This window comes from Nesoenas mayeri (genome assembly GCF_963082525.1).
Source record: "Nesoenas mayeri genome assembly, chromosome: 21".
Taxonomy (NCBI): Eukaryota; Metazoa; Chordata; class Aves; order Columbiformes; family Columbidae; genus Nesoenas; species Nesoenas mayeri.
Genome location: NC_137571.1, coordinates 3,505,519 through 3,529,138, shown reverse-complemented (window position 1 = coordinate 3,529,138; position 23,620 = coordinate 3,505,519). Strand labels below are relative to the sequence as shown.

General features: G+C 45.5%; 2 protein-coding genes across 6 annotated transcripts; both read left to right on the top strand.

Annotated features, from left to right (window-relative positions):
- Window positions 1-559: 559 nt before the first annotated feature.
- On the top strand, window positions 560-19,792 carry NIPAL3 (NIPA like domain containing 3). 5 transcript variants are annotated; one of them, XM_080357492.1, is made up of 13 exons: window positions 560-625; window positions 1,752-2,165; window positions 3,927-3,995; window positions 4,094-4,265; window positions 4,362-4,421; window positions 4,959-5,104; window positions 5,858-5,954; window positions 7,155-7,290; window positions 7,505-7,593; window positions 8,879-8,942; window positions 10,690-10,784; window positions 11,048-11,243; window positions 19,680-19,792. In XM_080357492.1, exons 2-13 carry the CDS (start codon window positions 2,067-2,069, stop codon window positions 19,684-19,686), a joined length of 1,230 nt encoding a protein of 409 aa, XP_080213618.1. In that variant the 5' UTR covers window positions 560-625; window positions 1,752-2,066; the 3' UTR covers window positions 19,687-19,792. The 5 variants fall into 5 exon arrangements, with proteins under 5 accessions (XP_080213618.1, XP_080213614.1, XP_080213616.1 ...); XM_080357488.1 differs by lacking the exon at window positions 19,680-19,792 and adding an exon at window positions 14,643-15,127; XM_080357490.1 differs by lacking the exon at window positions 19,680-19,792 and adding an exon at window positions 13,909-15,127.
- RCAN3 (RCAN family member 3) lies at window positions 19,724-23,620 on the top strand (the record flags this gene model as incomplete). The annotated part of the gene is made up of 4 exons (XM_080357493.1): window positions 19,724-19,918; window positions 21,433-21,606; window positions 21,750-21,915; window positions 22,270-23,620. The coding sequence occupies 4 exons, from the start codon at window positions 19,724-19,726 to the stop codon at window positions 22,476-22,478; spliced, it is 744 nt and encodes a 247-aa protein (XP_080213619.1). The 3' UTR covers window positions 22,479-23,620.

The window sequence follows — 23,620 nt, the reverse complement described above, 5'->3', positions numbered from 1 at the left end:
GTCTCGGCGGCACCGGCGGCTGAGGTAACGCGTACACCTGGTTGCCAAGACAACGGCTGACCCAGCTCTCCTCCAATCAGTGCGCCTGTTACTTTGAGCCCTCCGGCAGGTGCCCAATCACAGACAAACTCTCAGAGCCGCTCTGCTCGCAGCTGGGCATGCGCAGTAGATTAAGGAGGGGGGCTCAGTGGAGCTTCATTGAGCATGCGCATTAGGGCGGCTCTGGCGGGCCGGGCGCGAAGCGGAGCCGTGGCCCCCGGAGCGGGCAGCAGGCGCGCACACGGGGCAGGCTGTGCCGCCAGGCTGTGCCGGGGCGGGTCGGACCTCGCCGGGTGAAGGTGCTGCCGCCACAGCCTCCGCCCCGCCTGGAACGAGCGGCGGAACTCTGCTCCTTCCTTCCTTCCGCCCGCCCCCTCGGAGTCCATAGGCTGGGCCAGGCCCGACCCACGCCTGACAGCCAATCCCCGCCGGCAGCCGGGGCCCGGCCCCTGATTGACAGCGCTGACGGCGAATCGGAGGGGCCGGGCAGGAACGGAACGCGGCGCTCGGCCAGGAGGTTGGGGGTCAAAGGCCCGGGCCATGGGGGCAGAGCGGCGGGGGTGCGGGGCGCTCCCTGGGGGAGCAGGTGAGTGCGCGGGGCCGGCGGGGGCGGCCGCCTCGGCCCCCTCGGCGTGGCGGGTTTTCCGGAGGGTTTCGGTGGGGAACAAGCCGTCACTAGGGTCCGGCTAAGGGACAGGGCGGCCTGACCCAGGGAGGGTGTCCTGGGCGCACCCGCTGCCCTCAGCCAGGCTCTGCTCTGCCCGGGCAGGGTTTTCTCACGACCCGGGGGGAGCTTTGCCCCCCACTTCCCTTCAAAACGGGGTGGTTTTGCCTTTTCATGGCTAGGCTGCCATGCTGCCCTTGTCCTCCCCACACTGGAGGCGCTGAGGCAGCCCATGAGTTAATGTCACAGGCCAAGAGATCTTGCATTTCGGTGCCTGAGTGTGGGATGGGTCCTGCTACCTCAGGATGTGACCACAGCCCAATTGTCCAGGGTGTAAGGGGTGCCCAGCCTGCACCATTTCAGGAAGACTTTGAGTGGGGCAAGAGGGACGCGTCACTTGTGAGGATCACACCCCTGTAATGTCTTTACAGCAGCATCCTCCTCTCTACAAAGGGGTCTTTCCACCATTCGTTGCTCAGGGTTGCTGATGCTCCTTGAGGTCTTTGGTGAAAGGAGCCATCGCGTGCAGGGACTTCAGACCGGTTTGCTGCGTGTGGTGCTTTCCAGACACTGGTAATGAGTCTGGCTCTAAGGAATGCAGCCTCCAAATGCTGCTCACAGCGATTACACTGACATGACCTCTGTTTGCCAGAAGAGCAGCACTGTCATCCCTGGCACGTGGGGAAGGCGTGACTAACGCTGCATCCTGAACAAAAACCAGAGGGATGCAGGCAGCAGAGAAATTAAAAGCAGGGCTTGGAGGACTTCAGAGGCTTTTTGATAAGAGCTTTCTAAATGGCAAGGCCTGATGTTAAATGCCAGCTGAATCTGGCACCCGTGGGGCCAAGCGAGGCTGTGAGCTCTTTAAGAGCAAGGTCTGTGTGAGTTTCTGGGTGTGAGACCTGATGTCAGACTTTGTGAGAAGGCATTTAAACGCTACTTTTGCTGCTGATACATGCAGCTGTTAGTTTGATTCTGGCAACTACCCTTCCTTGCAGACCATTGAGTTCATTTCACCTAATTTTCTCTATATTTTTTCTTTTCTTAGTGTCACCTTGGAAGAACACAACACTGCTGCCCCACTGACTTGCTGGAGATATCGGCTTATCTACACTTTCTGCCCACGGTACCTACCCTATCTCGATGTAGCCTGCCCAGAGAACAAAAGCAGCAGACAAACTACAGAGATATTTTTTTTTTGTACATCACTGAACTAATTGTTGCTTGTTCAAGAAAACAGGATGGATGGGAAAAAGTGGTACCAACTTACAGATAAGGCAGTTCCAGCAGGGTCCAAGTCTCTTCTTTGAAAAGAAGTTCCAGCATCAAAGAGGCTGAAAAGCAAACACTCTGATCAACCAAAATGGAAGGAGGCAACAGTCCAAATCTGCAACTTCAGCAACTCCCATTGGCCACAGCAGCAGTTTCTGTGCAGCCACACACTGACTCCTTTTCTTACAAGGTCAGATTTCTACCCCAGTCTATCCCTAGAAGGCCATAATTAGTCAAGTAAGCTGATAATACCACTGTATTTTGGTAATATTTTTACAGAAGGTGCACTGTCTTTGTACTCAGCCATGCCTGGGGGCTGCAGTGTATGATATTAAATTCTGTGTCTTGAAGAGCTAGACAAAGTGAAGAAAGAATGTCTGGCTGTTAAAAGATCATCTGGATGTCTAAAGGTGGTTGGGTGCAATAAATTCTGCTGAGTGCCTTTTCAGACTAACCCATTGGTAACAGAGATCAGCTGTTGTGGTGCCTGAACTTCAGGAGGCTCAGTCCGCGGTCAGGCACAGAGCCTGCAGCTGAGGTGGGACGTGGTTCCTCCTTAGTGTCCAACTGGGAACGGAGCTGTTCCCAAATACATTTCCTCTGAATTCCTGTTTTTGAATGTGCTCAGAAAATCCCAGTAAGAAGGGCTTTTTATTCAGTGGAAAAGGAACTTTGCGGTCCTCTGGTTGTAGGAGCTGAGCAGAGTGATGTTGGCTCGCAGGCTCACGCAGTCCAGAAGCCGATCCCGAACCTGTGCTGCACTTAGGGGCTTTTCACCTGCAGCATCATCTCTTCCATGTCTTCTAAACTGAAGGCCAATTGCTGAACCAGTAAACTGTGCTGAGCTCTCTGGCTACATCTGTGATCACACAGTGACATTTTTCTGCCAGCTTTACTGTCTGTTGTGTGACAGCTTTCAGGTGATTTTGAGTGAAGCTGCCTGGGTGAATCTTGGTTTTGTATATCCTGATAAAGAGATTTTTGTTCCACTGATAAGAACTTGAAATCTTAAAGTCTTTGTCTTACTATGTATGAGAAAATCAAGAATAGGATATTTACTGCTAAGGGAGGAGTATGAATGTGAGCTTGGTTATCCCAAATGAATCAAACTAGACTGTATCTTGGAGACCAGCACTGAAATGAAAAGTGCTAATGACACCTAATGAGATTTAGACAGTTGTTGGAAGAACACAAATACTAAATGGCCTGGCTTAGCCTCAGGCTGTTCTCTTCACTCCTAATGTACATTTCCTTTGTGACTCAGCCTGCTTTACATCCTTTTTTAATTTCAAATTCTGTCTTTAGACCGTGAGAATTATTGCTGAGCTGGGAATGTTAATGTAGAAGGGGTTGGGAGCTTGCTAGGAGCTGCTACTAGTTGCCTATTATCTTGGAATAACTGGTTCATATAAAAAGCAGTATAAAATCTGTGGTAATTGGGCTGCCTCATTAAATGGGCCAAATTACCCACTGAACCAGCAGATGTTATTAGTGGAGAAGAGCAGAGTAGTTCTTAAGATGTGACCTCCAGAGTGCAGAGGTTCCTGATCAATAGTCTGCTCCATTCCAGGGCAGCAAATGTCCTCATGAAAAGAGTTTTTCAAAGGGAAAATGAGTGCATGGGTCCTTGTGTTCAGCTTTATCTTCTTCCTCTCTGAGAAAATGCAAAGAATGCAAATCTATGCATGATAATTGAAGTCTCTTGTAGAAAGCGTCTGTTGAGGAAGGCTTATCGCCTGAGTTTCACAGAGTTGGAACACGGCCACAGGGAACTTAACCTGAGTTGCCCCAGATCAAGTAGAAAGGGAGGAACATAAACAGATTTTATTGACAGGTGATCTAGGAACTGTTTAAAAAAATCCGCTCTCTTCCTTATTGTGCAAAAAACTCCAACTTCCTTCAGGGCCCAGAGGCTAAATTTAATACTTATGTGTTTACTTTGTTTTTGCAGGAGAACTTGATTGGTGCATTACTAGCTATTTTTGGACATCTCGTTACCAGTATTGCACTTAACCTCCAGGTGAGTATCATGAAGCAAATAATCACCCTGCCTCAAGCATCCTGCATTAAAGAGCATCAAGCATGCCAAAGCTGCTTTGTCTTTATTTTCTTTTCCAGAAATACAGCCACATCCGGCTGGCAGGTTCCAAAGACCCCCGAGCGTACTTCAAAACCAAGACATGGTGGTGTGGACTGTTTCTGCTGGTGCTGGGAGAACTGGGAGTGTTTTCCTCTTACGCCTTTGCTCCTCTTTCACTGATTGTGCCCCTCAGTGCAGTGTCTGTTATAGGTAAGGGGGAAAGATACAATGGCCGTACAAGTGTGGGATTTGCTGATCGTTGGAGTGATATATAACTCGCTGTTTCTCTCTCCTTTTTTTTAATAGCTAGTGCAATCATAGGAATTATATTTATTAAAGAAAAATGGAAGCCCAAGGATTTTTTGAGTAAGTTCCACAGTTCCTTGTCGTTTTTTCTCTCTGTGCTAAATCATCTGAATCTCACAAACATTAGAAATACATGGAAATGGTGTTTGCAGGATTTGAGAATCACGGTTCTCTGGGCTGAAGCTGCAGCTTAGGGCCTTGACTCTGCAACAGCGTAGGCACAATTGAATCAGCTGAATTTCATCCAGGTGCAAATGTTTGCAGAACTGGGCCATTCTTTCTTCCATTTCCCAGAAGATGGGCTGTGGGCAGTGGCAGGCAAGGTAAGCCCCAGATACGAAGTTGTAGCTCCCATTTGTTTAGCAGATGCTACCTGGTAGGAGCTTTTTTTTCCTCAACTCAGAGCACACACATTGCCCAGGGTTTTTTGGTTTTACTGTTTTGAAAGTAGGGCATGAAGGGCAGAGGAATGAGTCATTCAGAGGAACGTGCACGATGCCGTTACTGGTCACTGTGCATGTGCAATATTAATTCTATGCATCCACACTAACCCACTAACTTTGTCCTCTCTCTTTTTTTGTCCTTTGGTTGCCGAAGGGCGCTATGTTTTGTCCTTTGTAGGCTGTGGTTTGGCAATTGTTGGAACTTATCTGCTGATAACTTTTGGACCTAATAGTCATGAGAAGATGACAGGAGAAAATATCACTAGGCATTTAGTGAGCTGGCCATTTCTGTTGTATATGGTAAGATGGCCCATAAAATGTGGGACAGTTTTCTGCTCTATGCCTGACTAGAAGTTTCATTTCAAGCATTATTTTTCCTTATTGTTACTAGCAATATTCCTCGTACTTTCTAATGAACCTATGCCAGCTTTTCCTGGTGTCAGTTCTACGTTGCCTGTGGGCAACCTGCATGCACAATTTGGAACCCTCCCATTCTTTCTCTGAATTATTCTGTTCAAACTTTACAGTGAAAGGTATTTAAGTGGTAAACTAGCCAGCTCTCTGCCTGACCCATCAGCTTCAGCCCGCGGCAGCTGCGCGAGAGGTGTCCAAATACTGCGCTTGCAGCTGGGCTTTCCCTAGACTGACTTTCCTGCAGCCATCAATCTCTCATTGTAAATCTTGTGAAATCTCTGATGGAGTTTGATCATGAAATAAGATGTGTGCTGCAGGGATCACTCAAAGAGCCTCATTACAGAAAGTAGGCTGAGATCTCTGATGTGAATACTCAGTCGGGATTATTTGATCTGGTGCTTTACCATGAACAGAATGTAAAAAGGGTCCCATGTTTCCTGTTCTGTAAGAAGCTATCTAATATCTCATCTAATTAGAGTCTAAGATCAGGCTAAATTTGATCTACAGTTGTATGAGATCCTTATTTTCCTTTTATTTGCCCTACAGTCTAATTCTAATGTTTGACTGACTCAGAATCCCATTTACTGTCAACCCCACGTACCCCACAATTTTTCACGTTCTCATTTCTGTCTCGTGTAGCTTGTGGAAATCGTCATATTCTGCCTGCTACTATATTTCTACAAGGAGAAAAATGCAAACTACATTGTAGTTATTCTTCTGCTGGTCGCTTTGCTAGGTAAGTTGATAGGGACTTGTAAGGTCTAACTCTAGCCTATAACAGTAAACTACAGTAAACTGAAGCATTTATAGCATATATATATATTGACCTAATATCTTGCAGTGATGTTTAGGATCTTTGCAAATGACTTTTGAACAATTCAGACTTATTTCCTTGAAGGATGAATCTGCCAAATACAGAAAGTGCAGGTTATTTATTAGTGTTCTTAATTTTAATCTGTGCACGCAAAGCATGGTACGATATCTATTCTGTGGGTAGGGAAGCCTGATTGAGCGGATCAAAGAGAGGATCTGACCCACCAGAATCTTCTTGGCTGTGGAAGGATTTTCTGTGTGGTAAAATAAATGATAAATACTCTGCCGTGCCAGTATGTCCCTATTTAAACTGGGAGATCCTCTGGGCATGGGGTTGAATGATGCCTTTGATATCCTCGTAGCCTAGAGTAGGATCCTACAGGGAATTTGGAAAGGCCAGGATTTCGCTTGTACCTTTCTCCCCATTAATCTGGTTTTTATTATTTTTAAGAAATGGATCAATTAAACTTTAAAAAGGGTTAATAATAGCAGGGCAGTGTCGCAGCCTGCCATGCTGTTGAATCTATGTCGCAGTTCTCAATTTTTGCTATTTATGCAGCTTTAGTCACCACGGTGTCTTTTTTTCTTCTTTTTTGAACCCTTTGGGGCTGGATTTCAGTACCTGGTGTCTCCGAGGCCGTGTGAATCATTGACAAAGCCACTCTCCTCATTCTGAATGGCCCCGACTTGTGCTTTCAAGAAAAGGAAAGGAAGTGGGCTCTTCCTGATTCTTGTTTTGAAAACTTGCTTAGCTTTATCAATTCCAATATGGCATCAGAAATGAAAATTTGTATCCTTCCATCATGTGATTGCACAGCCCTGTTTAAAAAACAAATGAAACCTGTAAGTGTTCCCAGTCCTGTAGACAAGAGAACCATGATACAGAGAGGTAAAGTGATGTATAGAAGGTCACTGTGATGAAGTAGTTGGGAATAAAACTGACAGAGTTGGGGATAAAACAGGCAGCTTGCATCCCTTGTTTGGCCTGGCAGAAGGAGGGTGCAAGTTCTTGTGGATCTTGGTGTTGTTTGCAGCTGCACGTCCTGTATAGAGTGACAGTGCAGTGTTCTGTCCTGCTGAGCATGGATCGGTGCTTCACCCAAGTCTTGGTAAACGTTCACAGGTTCCATGACGGTTGTGACGGTGAAGGCTGTTGCAGGCATGATTGTTGTCTCGATACAAGGAAACCTGCAACTCGACTACCCTATATTTTATATCATGTTGGTGTGCATGATTGCTACAGCCATCTTTCAAGCAACGTAAGACATTCGCTCTTTTTGGCTATAACTGTGCTTGTTTCAGTGGAGCAATAATGAGTGGGCTGTTCATTTTATCAGAAAGAGAATAAAGTTTCTTAAGTTTATGCATCAATTTTGAAAGGTGTTTCCAGAAAGGAGACCTATACCAGCCAATGATAACCGCTGTACAATTGGAATATCCTTCCAAATCAACCCCTTTTGTCTTGTGTTGCAGATTTTTAGCTCAAGCCTCCCAGCTGTATGACTCATCGCAGATCGCCAGCATCGGCTATATCCTGTCCACAACAGCAGCAATCACAGCAGGTACCAGGGCACAAAACAGTCTATTGGTCCTTTCCAAAAGAAAGGCAAAAGATTTTGGAAAATAATCCTCACTTAGAGACGAGGAACATGAATACTCAGCAAGATGATGACTTGTATTTTCCTGTCATCTCTCTTCTGCAGCTGGCTTTGTTTCTTTTTTCTTTCAAAAATGTGAATTATCCCACTAGACTGTGCTGAAATTTTCTGTTAAGTTCTGTCATTTTCTTTAAAGTGCATGGGAACTTATCTTTGGGACTGTATTACTCACCCCATGCTTGTGTGTAGAAGAGGGTGATGCATGCACTCAGATGTGCAACTGGAATACACAGCTAAAATTTCTCCTTGTGTAATCCTCTCCAGATTTTGTAGAAACATATTTGCTTCGTCTGTACAAAGGTGTTAATGATTCTCTTCCTGATAGTCTAGTTTGCATTGTATCTAGAGTGCATCTGTTCACAGCCTCATAGGTGCTTTGCTCCAATTTCAGCCCTTGCCCTCGTTAGCCAAAGCTTTTTCTGCATGAAAGATGAGCATTTTAAACCCCTTAGGCATCAAACCTGACCAACAGCCTTTGTAAAGTTTTGCTCTCCTCAGTTAGACGTATGAACAAAACTAGAGGGGAAAAATAAACAAAACAACCCAAAACCCCAGCACTGGAGAAAGCGCATCTGCTTGGCGCTGATGGATACGATCTGTGTAAACAGTAACGCTCTTCGAGGTCTGTAAGGGCAACAGCTTCCCCCATAAATTGCACATTGCCCTTTAATGCTCTTCTGCAATGTCACGAGAGGGTATGGCCTCCTCTTGGGCTAATGTTTGTTTTCTGTCATGTCCCAAGCCATATGCTGCTCTCAGATTCATCAGCTTATTTACTTTACTCCAATTAGAAATGTAAAGAGTAGGAGCCAGAATACGTGTCCTGTTCACATCCAAGACACCAAGGACACTTTCTATCTTATAATTTTGAGTTGTATATATTTTTGGAGGTCAGGAGTTTATATCCTTTCGTAGTTAGAGAGATCCGATGTGATTTGTCATTTGGACAACTATTTTGGTAATGCAATTCTAAAAGATTTGTCAATAAATTGTGTTAAAAGAGAAATCAGGGCATCTTTCTATTTTAAGATCATTTTTAAGAAACAAAACAAAACACCAAACAAAGGTGCTGACTATAAAATAGGGATCTTACATGATTTGGTTTCTAGAGGGACTAGTGCTAGAGAGGTAGCACCAATTGCTCGTGTAAGCTGGGAAGAAAGATGTCATGAATTATTTTGTTTTCAAGGAGCAACTTTTTACTTGGACTTCACCGGTGAAGATGTTCTCCATATATGTATGTTTGCACTTGGGTAAGTATTTAAAGTTTCCTTAATAGAAAACTGGAAAATATCTTTTTCTTATGACTAAACTGGCCCAGAGAGCTCGGTATCTTGTGTGAGTGAGGATGGATGCTCCAAAAGGATTCCATAGCACGAGGTGTGGCAGAATGCAGACCCCCCTCTCTGCCCCTTCCTCCTTCATCATGGAAGGAGTAGACACATCTCTCTCTCTGCTGCTTGAGGCCAACAGCTGCTTTTGTTTGGCCCCAGAGCCCCTTGCCAGGGCCGTTAATAGAGAGGAGAAGGGAGCGCCGAGGCGCCAGGGAGCCGCTGGGCACCTGCGGCCAGTGTGGGGGATGTTTGGAGGCTTCAGGGGCACCCACAGCCAGTGTGGGGGTGCAGAGAAGCTTCTGGAATGCCCACAGTCAGATCTGATCAGGCTATAAAACGGGATTCTCGTAGAGACTCCGCCACTTGTGCGGATCTCTTGGAGTTACGAGCTGAGCCGCTGCTGTCAGGAGCCACTGCCCGCACCCCTGCGATGGAGACTCCGCTTGCCTTGCGCCACCTGTGTGAGTGAATTAACCCTCGCAGGATTGTGAGTGTATCTACTTTCCGTGCACGTTTGCACGTGTATTTTCCTTGCTCAATATGAGCATGTGTATAAATTATTTCCTCGCATAATCGCAGGTGTATTTTCCTCCCGTGCTTCCACATAAGCACGTGCAATATTCCGTGCACATTTGCATGTGTATTTCTCCTCGCAGGATTGCGAGTGTATTATAAATTTACCCTCGCAGGATTGCGAGTGTACACTTTCCGTACTCTATACGAGTACATGTATCCCTTTAAAATAACCCCACACCGTGTTCAGGCCAGTGTGGGCTCTTCCTAGATTCAGGGACGGCTCTGACATTGTTTTGGTGAAGCCACGTGCATGCACACTGTGGACCTCCTGTTCTATTAGTTGCTGCCCCTTGATAATTTACCTCAACTGATATCTGAACCTATATTCAAGTCACTTTGGAGTGCTAAAACCCTGTTTCTCACTGGTTTAATACAAGTTGGTTTGGACCCTGTTGTCTCTTAAACTAACCTGGGGTGCCTCTGTGACACGGGGTTATGCACGATTGTACAACATTAAATACTAAATCCCTTACTGACTGCACTGGAGCCCTGTTCCTTAGGGCATGGGCACTCACACAGTGCAGATACAATCAGTAAAACATTTGCTGTGTAACTCAGGAATTAGTTCTAGTACGATGTCTTGATGTGATTAGCTCTCTGTAATCAGGGGACATTCTGAAATGTCTTTCACATTAGTACAGAAAAAAACAATTGGGAGATTAAGGTAATGAGCTGCGCCTTTCTCTGTCAACATACTGTCAAAATCAAGATCGACAGTTGTTGGTGTGTTTACTTATGGGAAACCTTTCAAAGGTCAGGCTGCTAAATCCTGGAATTTCATCAAAGAAAACCAGATTTTGATATGCTTCCTTTCCCCTTTAGTTACTCAAGGTTAATTAATTAATGTGAAAACTTTTCCCAGCATTTTGATAAAGAAAAGGTGAAACTGTTCTGGTTGCTAGGTGGATTTTGATACTGTTGAGAGGGTTATTCAGCTGAGGCAGTTCCCTGTAATTCTGACTTCACGGTTCTTTTGCTTCCAGTTCTGAATTCTTTCTGGTGCCACATGACAGGCACTCAGAAGCAACATGCAGAATTACCTCCCCTCCCTTTTCACAGTTGTCTCAGTAGATTTTGTCTTCTCTCTCAGGTGCCTCATAGCCTTTCTAGGTGTCTTCCTGATCACAAGGAATAGGAAGAAATCTGTACCATTTGAACCTTACATCTCAATGGATGCTATGCCAGGTAATGGTAAAAATACAGTTGTTTATCACTTTTTTAAGTGTTGGCCTTCACAGTGAAAGCTCCAGCTTTGGACTCTGTTAAGTATACAGACATATCAGGTGACTGTGGTGTTTTGTAGTTTTTCCTTTGTTTGTTTAACGCTCAAGGAACTGATGAGCCACATATCACGAACACCGAGACTTTATAATTTGCTGATGTAACAGAGTGCAGGCAGAATGCACTTTTGTTCCTAAGCATTTAATCTTTGTCTTTGCTCTTTTCAGGCATGCAGAACATGCACGATAAAGGGATTGCAGTTCAGCCTGACCTCAAAGCTTCTTTTTCTTACGGTGCCCTAGAGAACAATGACAACATGCCGGAAATTTATACTCCAGCTACGCTGCCGATCGTGCAGGAGCAACATGGCTCCAAAGGAGTTTCTGTTCCACCCTACCGAGTGCTGGAGCACAGCAAAAAGGAGTGAGTGACCTTTAAGGAACTGATTTGAATCCGCAGAATTATGACGTTTATTTATTTACTCATTAAAATATAAGCAAGTGTAAAGCCAACCTTTATGTAGTTTAAAGCCTGTCTCAAACTTAATGCCCAAGTCTGATTATTGAAATAAACAGCTCTAGTTGTGAAGTTGAAAGCATTCGTCTTAGCAAGAAGTAAATCCTGGTTCTCCATTGAAGGCCGCTGTCTGGAAGTGTGAAGTGGTGAGTGCAGCCTCACGGCTGTACGAGAGCAATGACATGGTGGAGCTGTGGGAAGAGAAGTGACGGTGCAGTTTTTAGTCCTGCGGGGAGTGTGTTTATCTCCAAATAGAAGTTTTCAGGAGTTGCTCACAGAGACAGGAGGGCAGGATTTAAGCTTCATATATAAAGACTGTGACTAATTTCCAGAAAAGCTGTAAATCCTCATGTCTCTGGCATGACCACTAAACTACCTTAACATGGCAATAAAATGTAATTGTTTTCAAGCACGAATACTGCAACTTACTGTGTCTTTAGAGCAGCGTATTTGGTTAGAGTAAGCAAGCTGCTTTAATCCTTCAACACATGAATCTTGGGCACTTCCTGTATAATTATTCTCTGACTAGTATCGAACATATGCATGGCGTACGTGAATTGTTTTTACAGCACTGCTGGATTATATGGCAGCATAGAACAAAGATTACTTGCCAGTTTTCTGGCTTCATAAGAGAAGCTTCCAGTTGGATGAAATGCTGCAGAGGGAACACTGTGAAGTATGAGAACAAGAAGTGGGAATAGTAACGTGACTGGTTCTCTATGACTTTTTTTTTCTGGTTGAGGCAGGATTTCCAACTTTATTTAGTGGTTTTAAACGTGTTGACATTCCTTAGTAAAAAAGCTCAGTCTAGGTGTTGTAGGCTGGGGTGTGCCCCCCATTTTTTTATTTAAAAAAAAAGGCAAAAAAATATATTAGTCTGATATTGTGAATGATCTGAGCAGTGTGCACAGTCCAGCACTTGGTGATGACTGTAAGAATAATGGAGCATTGTGTACTCATGATATTTATCTTTCCAGCTTCTAAGAGATGGCTAGAAGCTGATACGAAGGGAGAATAGACACAAGGAGGGGGAACTTTTCAAGAGCAAAGGACAAAGTACCACATTTACTGGCATACGCAAGTTACACTGGCACTTTGGTATCGTCATCTCCTCTAAAAGCCGCTGTTTTGCTGGGAAATAGAATTTTAAGTCTGCTTGGTGTGTCTTGGACTGTATGCTTAGTGGAGCGTCTCCAGGACCTTAGAAGACTTTATTTGAAATGAATAGTGCTTGTGTTCCATGCATTTTAAGTGGTTATTCTGGGGTTTGGGAGGATTTTGGATTTGACAGTGGCTTTTTGCATTTTTTTTAGTTGACTTATGGCCAGTTTCTGTTCCCACCACCAAAAATTCCCAAGAACTCCACTGACTTGTATATAATTATTCCAGATTCTTGCTATTGTATATGACAACAGAGCTGTTCTTTTCCATATGTTTGCCTAGCCAGCTATAAATACTAACTCAATCTGGAAATACTTGAGATTGCTTTAGCATTTTTGTGCAGCGTAGAAAAATTATAACCTTCCCCCCTGCGAAGAGTAGATCCCTGGTGGCTGTACGTGCACCTATACGTGAAGTTTCTTCACCAACTTGGCGTGTCTGACAATTCAGATCCTATCAGTGGTATCCTGGACACTACAGCTTATGAAACCTCAAGAAATAACAGCTTTTCTTTTACTCTCGATACTTTTTGTGCCTAAGTAAGATAACAATGTTAATGGGCTAATACTGCCAGAACATTAATCTTCTTAGAGTTGCAGTGACACTGATTTACTACCTTTGGCTTTCTATCCCCGATAATCAATTGTTTGTGAATTTATGTGCAGCTTTTGTTCATTAACAATACAAACCCAAGTAGTACAGGGGAGGCTGAATGGGAAGGGTACAAGAATGCTGGGTTTTCTTATCACTTCCCTTTTAATCAATGAGGCAGTAGCTGTTTTGACCTATTAGTTCTGAAACCACAGAAACATACCATTTTAAAACAAGCCGTGCTAAACCATGCATAGCTCCAAACTCTGCTTCTTACATGGCAATATTATCCATGTTTCATTATTACGGATGTTGCTGTGGTACAAAATAATCAGAGGCACCTAAATGTTTTGCTATTGACTTGTACTATTATGTGTAACAGAATGCAGTTTGCTCAGTTCTTAGTTTTTCGGTACTATTTAATAACTGCAGTTGACTGGTGTGCAAACTTTGGAGCCAGTAAATGGCTCGTTAGGTTTTTCTCCTAATCATGGGACTTGGCATCGTGAGAAACTGTGTGTTTTGCCAGGGGGGACAGAGCTACTCTGATGCTGAGCCCCTGCTCGGCCTTCTCTTTTGTGGGCTGCTCCCCCCTGCCAGAGAGCCCTCGGTTGTCAGCATGTGGGCATCTTCTGCTCTGAGTGACATTTCCTCCAGCCAGAACCTGAGCTTTACTATTTTTGCGCTGTTTTGGCCCTTTTCTTTCAAAGATTCTAAAGGCAACAGTCTTCCTCTAAAGCTTTATATAACCACACTTTATTTATGCAGTCTGTGTGTTTAAATAATTCTACTGAATAATGACAGTTCCCTTTACCTGCAGCGAGACTTGATTTTGGAAACTTCTTGACAAAGGACTCCCAAGGGAGGTGATGTCTGTTTCTACAGCACATAAATCACAATATTTTAGATTGCTCCATTGTGCCATGCCAGTAGTGCCTGAGGTGTTTCTTGGGCTCTGGGCCTCTGCTCAGTGCACTGACGATGTACGGGTTGCATTTTTGCTGGTCTGTGTTAGCCGCTGTACACACGGCAGTAGGATGGCCATGCTGCACCTCACTCCTGCTTGCTGCCTGTGTTCAATACTTGAATTTTAAAATGTGGTAGTGTTTTGTATTTTATGCACTTCCCCTTTCCTTGCTCTTTTTCCCAAGCTTCTGAAATATTTTATTTTCTGCACAGTCTTACAGCTGACATCTCTGTTGCTGAGAGGGCATGAACAGGGCCCCTAAAAGCCTAACATCTGACTGAAGGACTTTGTGCTCTAACAGCTGGAGGGGATAGCTCAGGATTAAAATAAACTCCTTACCTCCCTTCTAGTTCAGAGCTTAAAAGCTGAAAGACAAAGCAATTTGTACCCTCAAGTCTATACTTTTTAGAGAATATTTGTTAGTCTGAGGTGACAATAGCCATGCCTGGGATTGCAGCAAACACTTAGAGCTAAACAGCACATGAAGGTTTAAAGGAAAGGAGCCTCATGCCACATTCTGGTCCTTCTTGCAGCATGAAAAGGAATCTGTGGGTGTACAGCACACTTTAACACGTGTATGTCAAAAGTTCTGTTTATCCAGGGCTGATCCCGAGAGGCAGGGCACTGCAAACAGCAGAGTGCACTTAGATTTCCACACGTGTGATGTTTTTCAGCATCAAGAGCTGAAGTGTCCACCAAGATCAACTGACTGCTGTCTCCTTTACTAAACTGGTAGAATAGCTCCTTGACTCTCCATCTCTTAACTTCTTTATCAAATGTGAACTGACATCTCTTGCCTCCACCCTGTGCGGCTTTTTGATGCACCAGAGCACTTAATTTGTTCTCAGTGTATATCATACATGTAACTTAATGCTGTGGAATACAGCTCCTGTGTTGGCTGAATGTATAAAATGATCTGCTTACAATGGTCTCTTGTTCACATTAAAATGTGTCGATAAATAAGGCTTTACAGTATTGGACTATAAGGATAACTGCTTAATTTTTTATAAGCAATGTTGCATGTCTGTTTAATTCTATTTGTCCTTTAGGTGAGACCATTGGAAATGAAACTTAATAAAAGATTGTGGTAAAACCTATAGAATTCTGGCCTGCTCCATACTCTTGGTGTAGCTTTACTTGGCCATAAATATCTTGAGAGAAGACAAGATAGAATTTAGTTTACTGCATTAAGTACTACGGGCATTCAAAGGACCGTCTTTTCTAACAGGACACTTGTAAATGAAATGCAGATTGCTACAACTGTTTAGGGCTGCAGCATTAATAATGCTTGCAGTTTTACATGCGTCTCCAAGTATTAGGTGTCAGCTTCAGGAATCATGCAATTTAATTTAAAATCTTAGTTTTACAGGGCTTAAAAAAATCTACCTTAGCATTAATTATTTCAGAGAAGAGCTTGAAAATCTGATCCAAGTAGAGCCTAAAGGAGTGGGGGGGGCACAGACACAAGGTGAGCCAAATCACAAAACCAAAAGCATTATATTAGTGGTGGCCTGACTCATGATTTTTGCATGGCTGCCATCTCCATACTGAAACCGAGCCAACCGTGTGCTTCTCTGAGACAGCAAAGACCTCTCGAACTAGTTGGGAATACTACGCTGTAGGAGATGCCATCCTTCCGATACAGGATATCATGTCTTTGATTGCAGGAGAAAACAGCTTAAGGACATTTCCTAACAATGCCATTAAGAAATACAGTCATAAATTTAGAATACTGGCAATGTAGCTTAATTGAATGCTTGCCAACCTAATTAACACTCACCACATGTGTTTTAGTCCAGGGGGATAAGCAGAAGATAACCCTCAGGATACGCTTAATTAAATGTATCTCTTGGGGTCCCAAACCACAAATGGGGAGGGGAAAAGGGAAAAAAAGAGCAGCTGTATCCACTTTGGTGTTAAAGCTGCACTTCACAGAAGTCCCTGGAGATGAGTATTGAAGCACTGGCTAATGCTTTTTTTGAATACTTGTAGAAGCAGCATGCCTAAATCCCAGAGTTTCTGATAAATGTGCTAATACTTGTTAACATACATCATTTAAGGGTTAATTTGTTATATCAGAGACAACTGTGCTAAGTGATGGTCTAGAGGTGGTAAGCAAGCCAGGTGTTGGGATCATTATGAAGATACATGCTACAAAAGAGGTGATATTACAAAACAGAGCATTTAAAGTGCTCCTGAAATTGACACAAATGTTGGGAGTTTGTGGTACTAAAACCTAATATATTGCTGACCAGGGAGGAAGAACATGCTATTAAATTAATAAAGTATGTGACTGCGACAAGGCAAGGCTAATGTAATTGAGACTAACCGCTTACTGCCTAAATTTGCACTGCATCTAAATTGCAGAATCCCTTATCTGGACAAGTAAGGTGGATCTTACCTTTCTAAAGATGAATTCTGCTGTACGCTGTTTTCCTACGAGGGAAAGGTCTGCATTGTGGACAGATTACAAGCCTGGTAAAGAACACCAGCTTGGCATTACTTTCTGCCCTTCTTCTGTACCTAAACTTTAGGAGAAAGCTTTTACATCACAGAAATGTCGGTATTTGTTGAAATCCTGTCTTCTGGCTTTCCAAGTGAGGACAAAGCTGTTGAACTCAATATTTGTGTCAGGTAAATTATTTAGTAGCTTGGTGTGCTTTTTGTGGAAAACCAAATACAACCAAAAAACGGATGTTGGTTTGTGCTTCCTTCAGCTGTCAATGCACGCTGGCACTCATTTATCACACAGTTCAGCTGACCGCTGTCTCAAATCATCGCATTGCTGGATTAAGCCATGATTTATTCCGTGAGACGAGGGACACAAATTGTCACTGTTCCCATCTGGCAACTGCGTGTCCGCCAGCCGAGGCCAACGGTGGAGTAAAACCGATTAACTTTAGCTGCTGTTGAGGAGCGTCCGTGGGCCTTTTGCGGCAGAAACCCTCACACAAAGCAGGGGTACAGTGCTCAGGAGTCAGTCCCATCTCGTTCCCTGGCTGTAGCCTTTAGGCTCACCCGAGTCTCCTACTGGGACACCCCAAGGTCCTATGGTCTCACACGGCATTCCATGACTATTAATAAAAAACATGGATGAGGCCTTTGTCCTCCACGCTCGGCTCTGCCAGCACTGCAGCTACCGACGGCTTTTCCAGAGGCAGCTCTTGGAGAAATTTGCAGCTTTTGAATCAATTCTCATCTCCCTGAGCTCAGTCATTACCTCAGAGAACCCAGCAAAGCCTTTCCTCGTGGTCAAGGCCCATCACCTCAAGGATGGATGCGTGTAAAACACCTTTTGTTTCCTCAGCTGTGCTTCGTGCTCTTTGCTGTTGAGATCCCTGGGAGCCATGGGGGGTTGAATACACCAACCCCCCCGCAGAGCCCGAGGGGCGGCTGCGTGAGGCGGGGCAGGGGGCGGCAACGGGAACGCGCCTCAGAGCGGGACGGTGACACGGCTGCTGCGGGACAAGAACCCGCCTCAGCCCCTCAGCGCGGGAGGGTTACATGGCCACTGCCCCTCAGTCCCTCACAGCACGAGGGTGACATGGCCGCTGCCCCTCAGCCCCTCACAGCATGGGGGAGACACGGCTGCTGCCCCTCAGCCCCTCACAGCATGGGGGAGACACGGCTGCTGCCCCTCAGCCCCTCACAGCATGGGGGAGAAACGGCTGCTGCCCCTCAGCGCGGGAACGGGAACCCCCCTCAGAGCGGGAGGGTTACATGGCCACTGCCCCTCAGCTCCTCACAGCACGGGGGTGACATGGCCGCTGCCCCTCAGCCCCTCACAGCATGGGGGTGACATGGCCACTGCCCCTCAGCCCCTCACAGTGTTGGGGTGACACAGCCGCAACCCCTCACAGCCTGAGGGTGACACGGCTGCTGCCCCTCAGCGCGGGAACGGGAACCCCCCCTCAGCTCCTCAGAGCGGGAGGGTGACATGGCTGCTGTCCCTCAGTGCGGGGACAGGAACCCCTCACAGCTTGCGGGTGGCAGAGCGCCTGCCCCTCAGCCCCTCACAGCCGGAGGGTAACACGGCTGCTGCCCCTCAGCAGGCGGGCCACACGGCCACTGCCCCTCCGCGCGCAGCCGGCCCTGGCGCATGCGCAGTCACCCCCTCCATCCGGGTCACCGACCCCCCCCCCCCCGCAGCTCCCTCAGGCGATGCGGAGGCGCGGGGGGCGCGCGCGCAGGCGCGTTCCCGCCGCGCCCCTCCCGCAGGCGCTCGCTCCGCACGGCGCCGAGTGCGCGCTCCCGCTGCCGCCCCCTGCGCGGGGACTCCTCATCGCCGCCGAGGGGATCCGCGCCGAGGACACGGTGAGCGCCCCCCGCTTCCCCTCCACCGCCGGCCATCTGTTGCTCCGCCGTCCCTTGGCCGGGAGCCCCTTCCCGAGCCGAGGCGGCCCGGCTCGCTGCCCGCTCGCTGAGCATCGCCGAGCGCCGGCCGCCGCCTCCCGGGAGGGTCGGGGAGGGAGCGGCGAGGCCTGGCCGAGCCCTCCACAGCTACGGAGAACTTGTTTTCTCTTTTGGCAGTTGCTCGTTAGCACAGATAGAGACATTTGGGGTTGGTTTGTTTAATTAATCACCTGCCACCCCCCTCGTGTTGATCACATGCCCTGTTAACCGAGCTGGGGATGATCCCTCAGCCGGGCTGGCCCTGGGTAGACCTGTCCTCCGCGGCTTCGCAGCCTTGAGCCCCAGTTTAGCAACTCAGAGCAGATTTGGCTGCTCGTATGGAAATTGCCGTGTCTCTTTTTAGTCCCGGTTTTCAGAGAGAGATCTGATTATCACCCTCTGAAGCAATAGGATGCAATAACGTAACTGAGCTGCTTGTATTTCAGCGATGTCCAGGCGATGCAGAGGTAAAATCTCCGCTGCTGTCTGTACCCATGCTCTGGTGAAGAACTAAAGCCATGAAGCTGCATTTCCACAGTTTCAGAAGATCTTAGGCTTTGCATGAAGTTGGAGAGTTTGGTTTTAAGTGTTTTAGAGGTACCTATCCTCTGGTATTTAAATGATAAGCAGATATTAATTCTCAGGAGAACAAAGGACTTGGCAAAAGGTCTTATCCAAGTGGCTTTAGTTGTCGGCATCCTTTTAGTCCTGCTGTGTAAGGCCATTTAATCCAAAATCTAAGAGGGAACGAGTGATCAAATAGCTTCCTAAGGGGTGTTGTGAGTTGTCTACACAGTGAATTTGCTTATAATTTTGAATTGTTTGTTGCAGTTAATGACTGTAAGTTTTAGCCGATTGTCACAAATAACTGGCACTTGTGTGTTTCCATTTGTATCAGACTATATTATAGACAGGTACTTGGAGCAGAGGAAACTGAGGCAGAGCAGTTTGGCTGTTGCACCGATAATCACATCGCTGTCGTTACACAGTGAAGGGAATAGAAATCTCATTTACTTCACCGAGTGACTTTATCTTCCTTTTCATAGCTGGAACAGCAGTGTCTTTATTCCATTTACAAAAATGGGATACAGTGCTTCTGTTTTGTGGCCGAGAGAACAAGTTTCATGTTGATTTCTATGCTTTTTTTGTAAATTTATTTACCATAAAGAACAGTCAAAGCAATAAGATGCGGTATCTTGACACTGCTCTGGTTTTGTCTCTCGGAATGGCAGACCCTAGAAACTGGAACGTAAGGAAGAGCTGTGCTGGGTGAAGGATGCTCAGAGATACCATGAGGTCCTGGAGCGACAGCCAGTCAGACCTTTACAGCAGCGACCAAGAGGAGGAAGAACAGATGATTTTTGGAGAAAATGAAGACGATTTGGAAGAGATGATGGATTTAAGTGACTTGCCTACCTCACTCTTTGCTTGCGGTGTTCCTGAAGCCGTGTTTGAGGTACAGGAAGAAAAGGTAAGATAGAAGAGGTTTTCTGATTTATCAAAGACCTTGACATTGTACAGATTGGGGAGAATTGCACCCAAAAAAGTATTTTCTCAGAACTAATACGGGCAAGAATTTCTTCAGTCCTATTTCACATGAAAGCCCGTCATCCTGTAATTATTCTTACGGGAATGAAGGCTTCAACAGGATTTTTGTTAAGAGATCAGTGTATGTTGGAATCAAACAAATTAACTATGGTAAATGGAAAGAGTTCTTAATGAAAAAGTGTGCCTTTTCCTCTTATTTGCTGATGCAGATCTCTCTGAATAGCTGAATATTATCAGAACATAATGAATAAAATAGAAAAGAGATTGCTTACAGAACTCGAATTTGTTGATTTTAATCTGTTTACAGTGAATGAAAATTTACACTATGAAATTTCCTAGTGCATTTACACTAGGGAAAAAATATCTGCAAATTAGGTTTCATGTAGATCAGAGATCAGATATAAAAATGAATTGATTTGTGTGGTGTTTTTGGAGATGCTTGAGTGTCACGTGCAAGTACTGGTGTTTTTGTTGACATCTGCTCTTTTGATAAGTGTCGCTAGGTGGCAGTTTATGTATTAAGAGTTTCAGAGGCTTGTGCACATTAATTTGCTCTTGGAATTCAGATTTAAATAGCAATACAAAGCACAGTAAGTTGGGGAATAACCTATTAGAGAGCAGCGTAGGGGAAAGGGACCTGGGGGTCCTGGGGACAGCAGGGTGACCATGAGCCAGCACTGGGCCCTTGTGGCCAGGCAGCCAATGGTACCTGGGGTGGGTTAGAAGGGGGTGGTCAGTAGGTCAGAGAGGTTCTCCTGCCCCTCTGCTCTGCCCCGAGGAGACCACACCTGGAATCTTGTGTCCAGTTGTGGCCCCTCAGTTCCAGCAGGACAGGGAACTGCTGGAGAGAGTCCAGCGCAGCCACCAAGATGCTGAAGGGAGTGGAGCATCTCCCGTGTGAGGAAAGGCTGAGGGAGCTGGGGCTCTGGAGCTGGACAAGAGGAGACTGAGGGGGGACTCATTCCTGGGGATCAATATGGAAAGGGGCAGTGTCAGGAGGATGGAGCCAGGCTCTGCTGGTGACAACCAGTGACAGGACAAGGGGCAATGGGTGCAAACTGGAACACAGGAGGTTCCACTTGTTGGGGGTGAGGGTGGCAGAGCCTGGCCCAGGCTGCCCAGGGGGGTTGTGGAGTCTCCTCTGCAGACATTCCAACCCGCCTGGACACCTTCCTGTGTAACCTCATCTGGGTGTTCCTGCTCCATGGGGGGATTGCACTGGATGAGCTTTCCAGGGCCCTTCCAACCGCTGACATTCTGGGATTCTGTGAACTATACAGAATGGAGGTTTGCAAGTAACCGAGAGAAGTTTGGAATGTGCAGGTTTAGAAAGCGATTAAGGAAATAATCTGGATTTGGGAAAGTGAAATGAAAATGTGTTTTCATTGAGTGAAAATGTTCATTTGTGTTTGGAGAATCTTTGTACTTCATCTCTAGGAAAGATTTGAAGCACTTTTCACAGTCTACGATAATCAAGTTACATTCCAGTTGTTCAAAAGCTTCAGAAGAGTGAGGATAAACTTCAGCAATCCAGAGGCAGCAGCCAGAGCGCGGATAGAGCTGCATGAAACGGACTTCAGTGGCAAAAAGCTCAAGCTGTACTTTGCACAGGTACTGTGGAACGCTAAGATGCTGTGCACCTGTCCCTGGTTCTTCTTTGTCCCACTTTTGCCTGTGAGTTTAATTTGTAATAAATATCGGAGAGGATTAATATTTGTCACCTTGTTCAATATCTCCTGGCTTTTCGTGCTCAGGTGTCCAGCGAAATAGGTGACAAGTCCTACCTGCTGCCTCCGCAACCTGTTAAACAGTTCCTGATCTCACCTCCTGCTTCTCCACCGGTTGGATGGAAACAGAGCGAAGACGCAACTCCCCTGATAAACTACGACTTGCTTTGTGCCGTCTCCAAGTTGGGACCGGGTAGGAATATTTACCTGCTTTTGTTCTGTTACTTAACTTCAAAAATAGTTACCAAGGGGATTTATCCACTTCTCTTTCTTTCTGTGAGAAGAAAATGAGTCTCTTTTATGTGCTGATTCTTACTTGAATAGAAAGATTGATTGTAATCAAAGTACAGTGTAACAGACAACAGGGAATATTGTAAAACATTTAACGAGTCTGGCGAAACGTGGAAGTTGAGCAAATGAAAGATGAGATAGGAATAAACGAGTATTTGGTTGTGTTACTGCAGATAGTAAGGAGTTGGGAGATAAGGTGGCCTGACACTTCTCCTTGGGGATGTTCTTAGCATGAGTTTTGTTTGCTGCTCTTCAGGGGAGAAGTACGAGCTCCACGCAGGAACAGAATCAACTCCCAGTGTCGTTGTCCATGTCTGTGAAAGTGAGACAGAAGAGGAGGATGAAATTAAAAATCCCAAACAGAAGATCATGCAGACGAGGCGTCCAGAACCGCCTGCAACGATCCTCAATGAACCTAAAGCGTTTGATTGTACACTGGAAGTCGGGGGTACGATGCACTGTTAAATCGTGTGATGCTCGAGGTAGTATCAAAAATCAGACACTTAATGAGTACACGTGTTGATGTCTGTACTGCTGCTATATGTTATGTATAGCGACAACAGATTTTACTTGTAGTTGTCTCTCATGTTCAAGACTTTTGGATGCCAATGCTCTGACAAGCACTTTAATTTTAGGGACTAGTCCCCCAAGTGTAGCAAATCCACCTGACTTGAAATAGTGAAAAATAGGAGGTCTGGTTGTGGGTTTGGTTTGGTTTTGTTTAAAGTGTTACCCTTTTCTTTCTACTGTACAGTGTGATGTACCAAGCGCTGAAATAATACCTTACTGCCGCAATTGGATTCAAGAAAGCTCATCTGTACTGGTACAGCAACTTCCAGTTAATATAGTGTTAAATGCAAGTGAAACGTACTCTCTAGGCTAAAATTCCTTCCCAGCTACTAATCTCCTGAGGTGATGATTAATCTTTCTTTTCAAGTATGTGATTTTTATTTGACATGAGGCACAAATACAGGTAAGGAGTGAAATTCAAGTAGTTTTGCTGACGACACAGAGAAGAATAGGGGAGGAGGAACCACAGACCACGGAGGAGACGGACGCTGGGTCTGTCCCCAACACTTGCGCTGCTGCTGTCGCGATGGTACACAGTGGGTTCGCACCAACACCGCGTTAGGAGTACAATATACAGAGGGAAATAGGGATTCAGCTGTTTCACGTGTGGTCTCCCATCCTTTCTGAAGATACGGTAACGTTTATTCCTAGATGGCCTGCACCACAAACCAGTGACTGTTACGTTAGGACTCAATTATGTTAGGAGATAAAACACCTAGGGTTAATTTTTAAACTTCTCCGGTCTATTTTGTATTTTTTAAGGCAATCAGTTGCCTGGCTTAGTTTCTATGCAGTTTCAGCCCTTGTTTGCTGTTTTTCATTCTGATTTTGCTGTGGGACATCCCGTCTGCCTGATAAAGCATCAGCTGCTTTGGAGCCCGGGATGCAGCTTTTAAAATACAGAGCTTTGATTTTGTGATTGAAGCATTTTAGTAGGGGGGAAATACACCTCGGTATAACGACACGTGCTTCTATGCTATTTTATAACCAACCTTTTTTAGTCTAGACAGATTCTTCTTTTTTCTATACAATTATTT

Bases quoted from the DNA above. Each gene is read 5' to 3' on its own strand.
- NIPAL3 (XM_080357488.1), top strand. From the start codon at position 2,067: ATGGAAGGAGGCAACAGTCCAAATCTGCAACTTCAGCAACTCCCATTG. The intron at 4,266-4,361 runs GTAAGGGGGAAA...TTTTTTTAATAG, and splicing joins CAGTGCAGTGTCTGTTATAG to CTAGTGCAATCATAGGAATT. The intron at 11,244-14,642 runs GTGAGTGACCTT...GTATGTCAAAAG, and splicing joins CTGGAGCACAGCAAAAAGGA to TTCTGTTTATCCAGGGCTGA.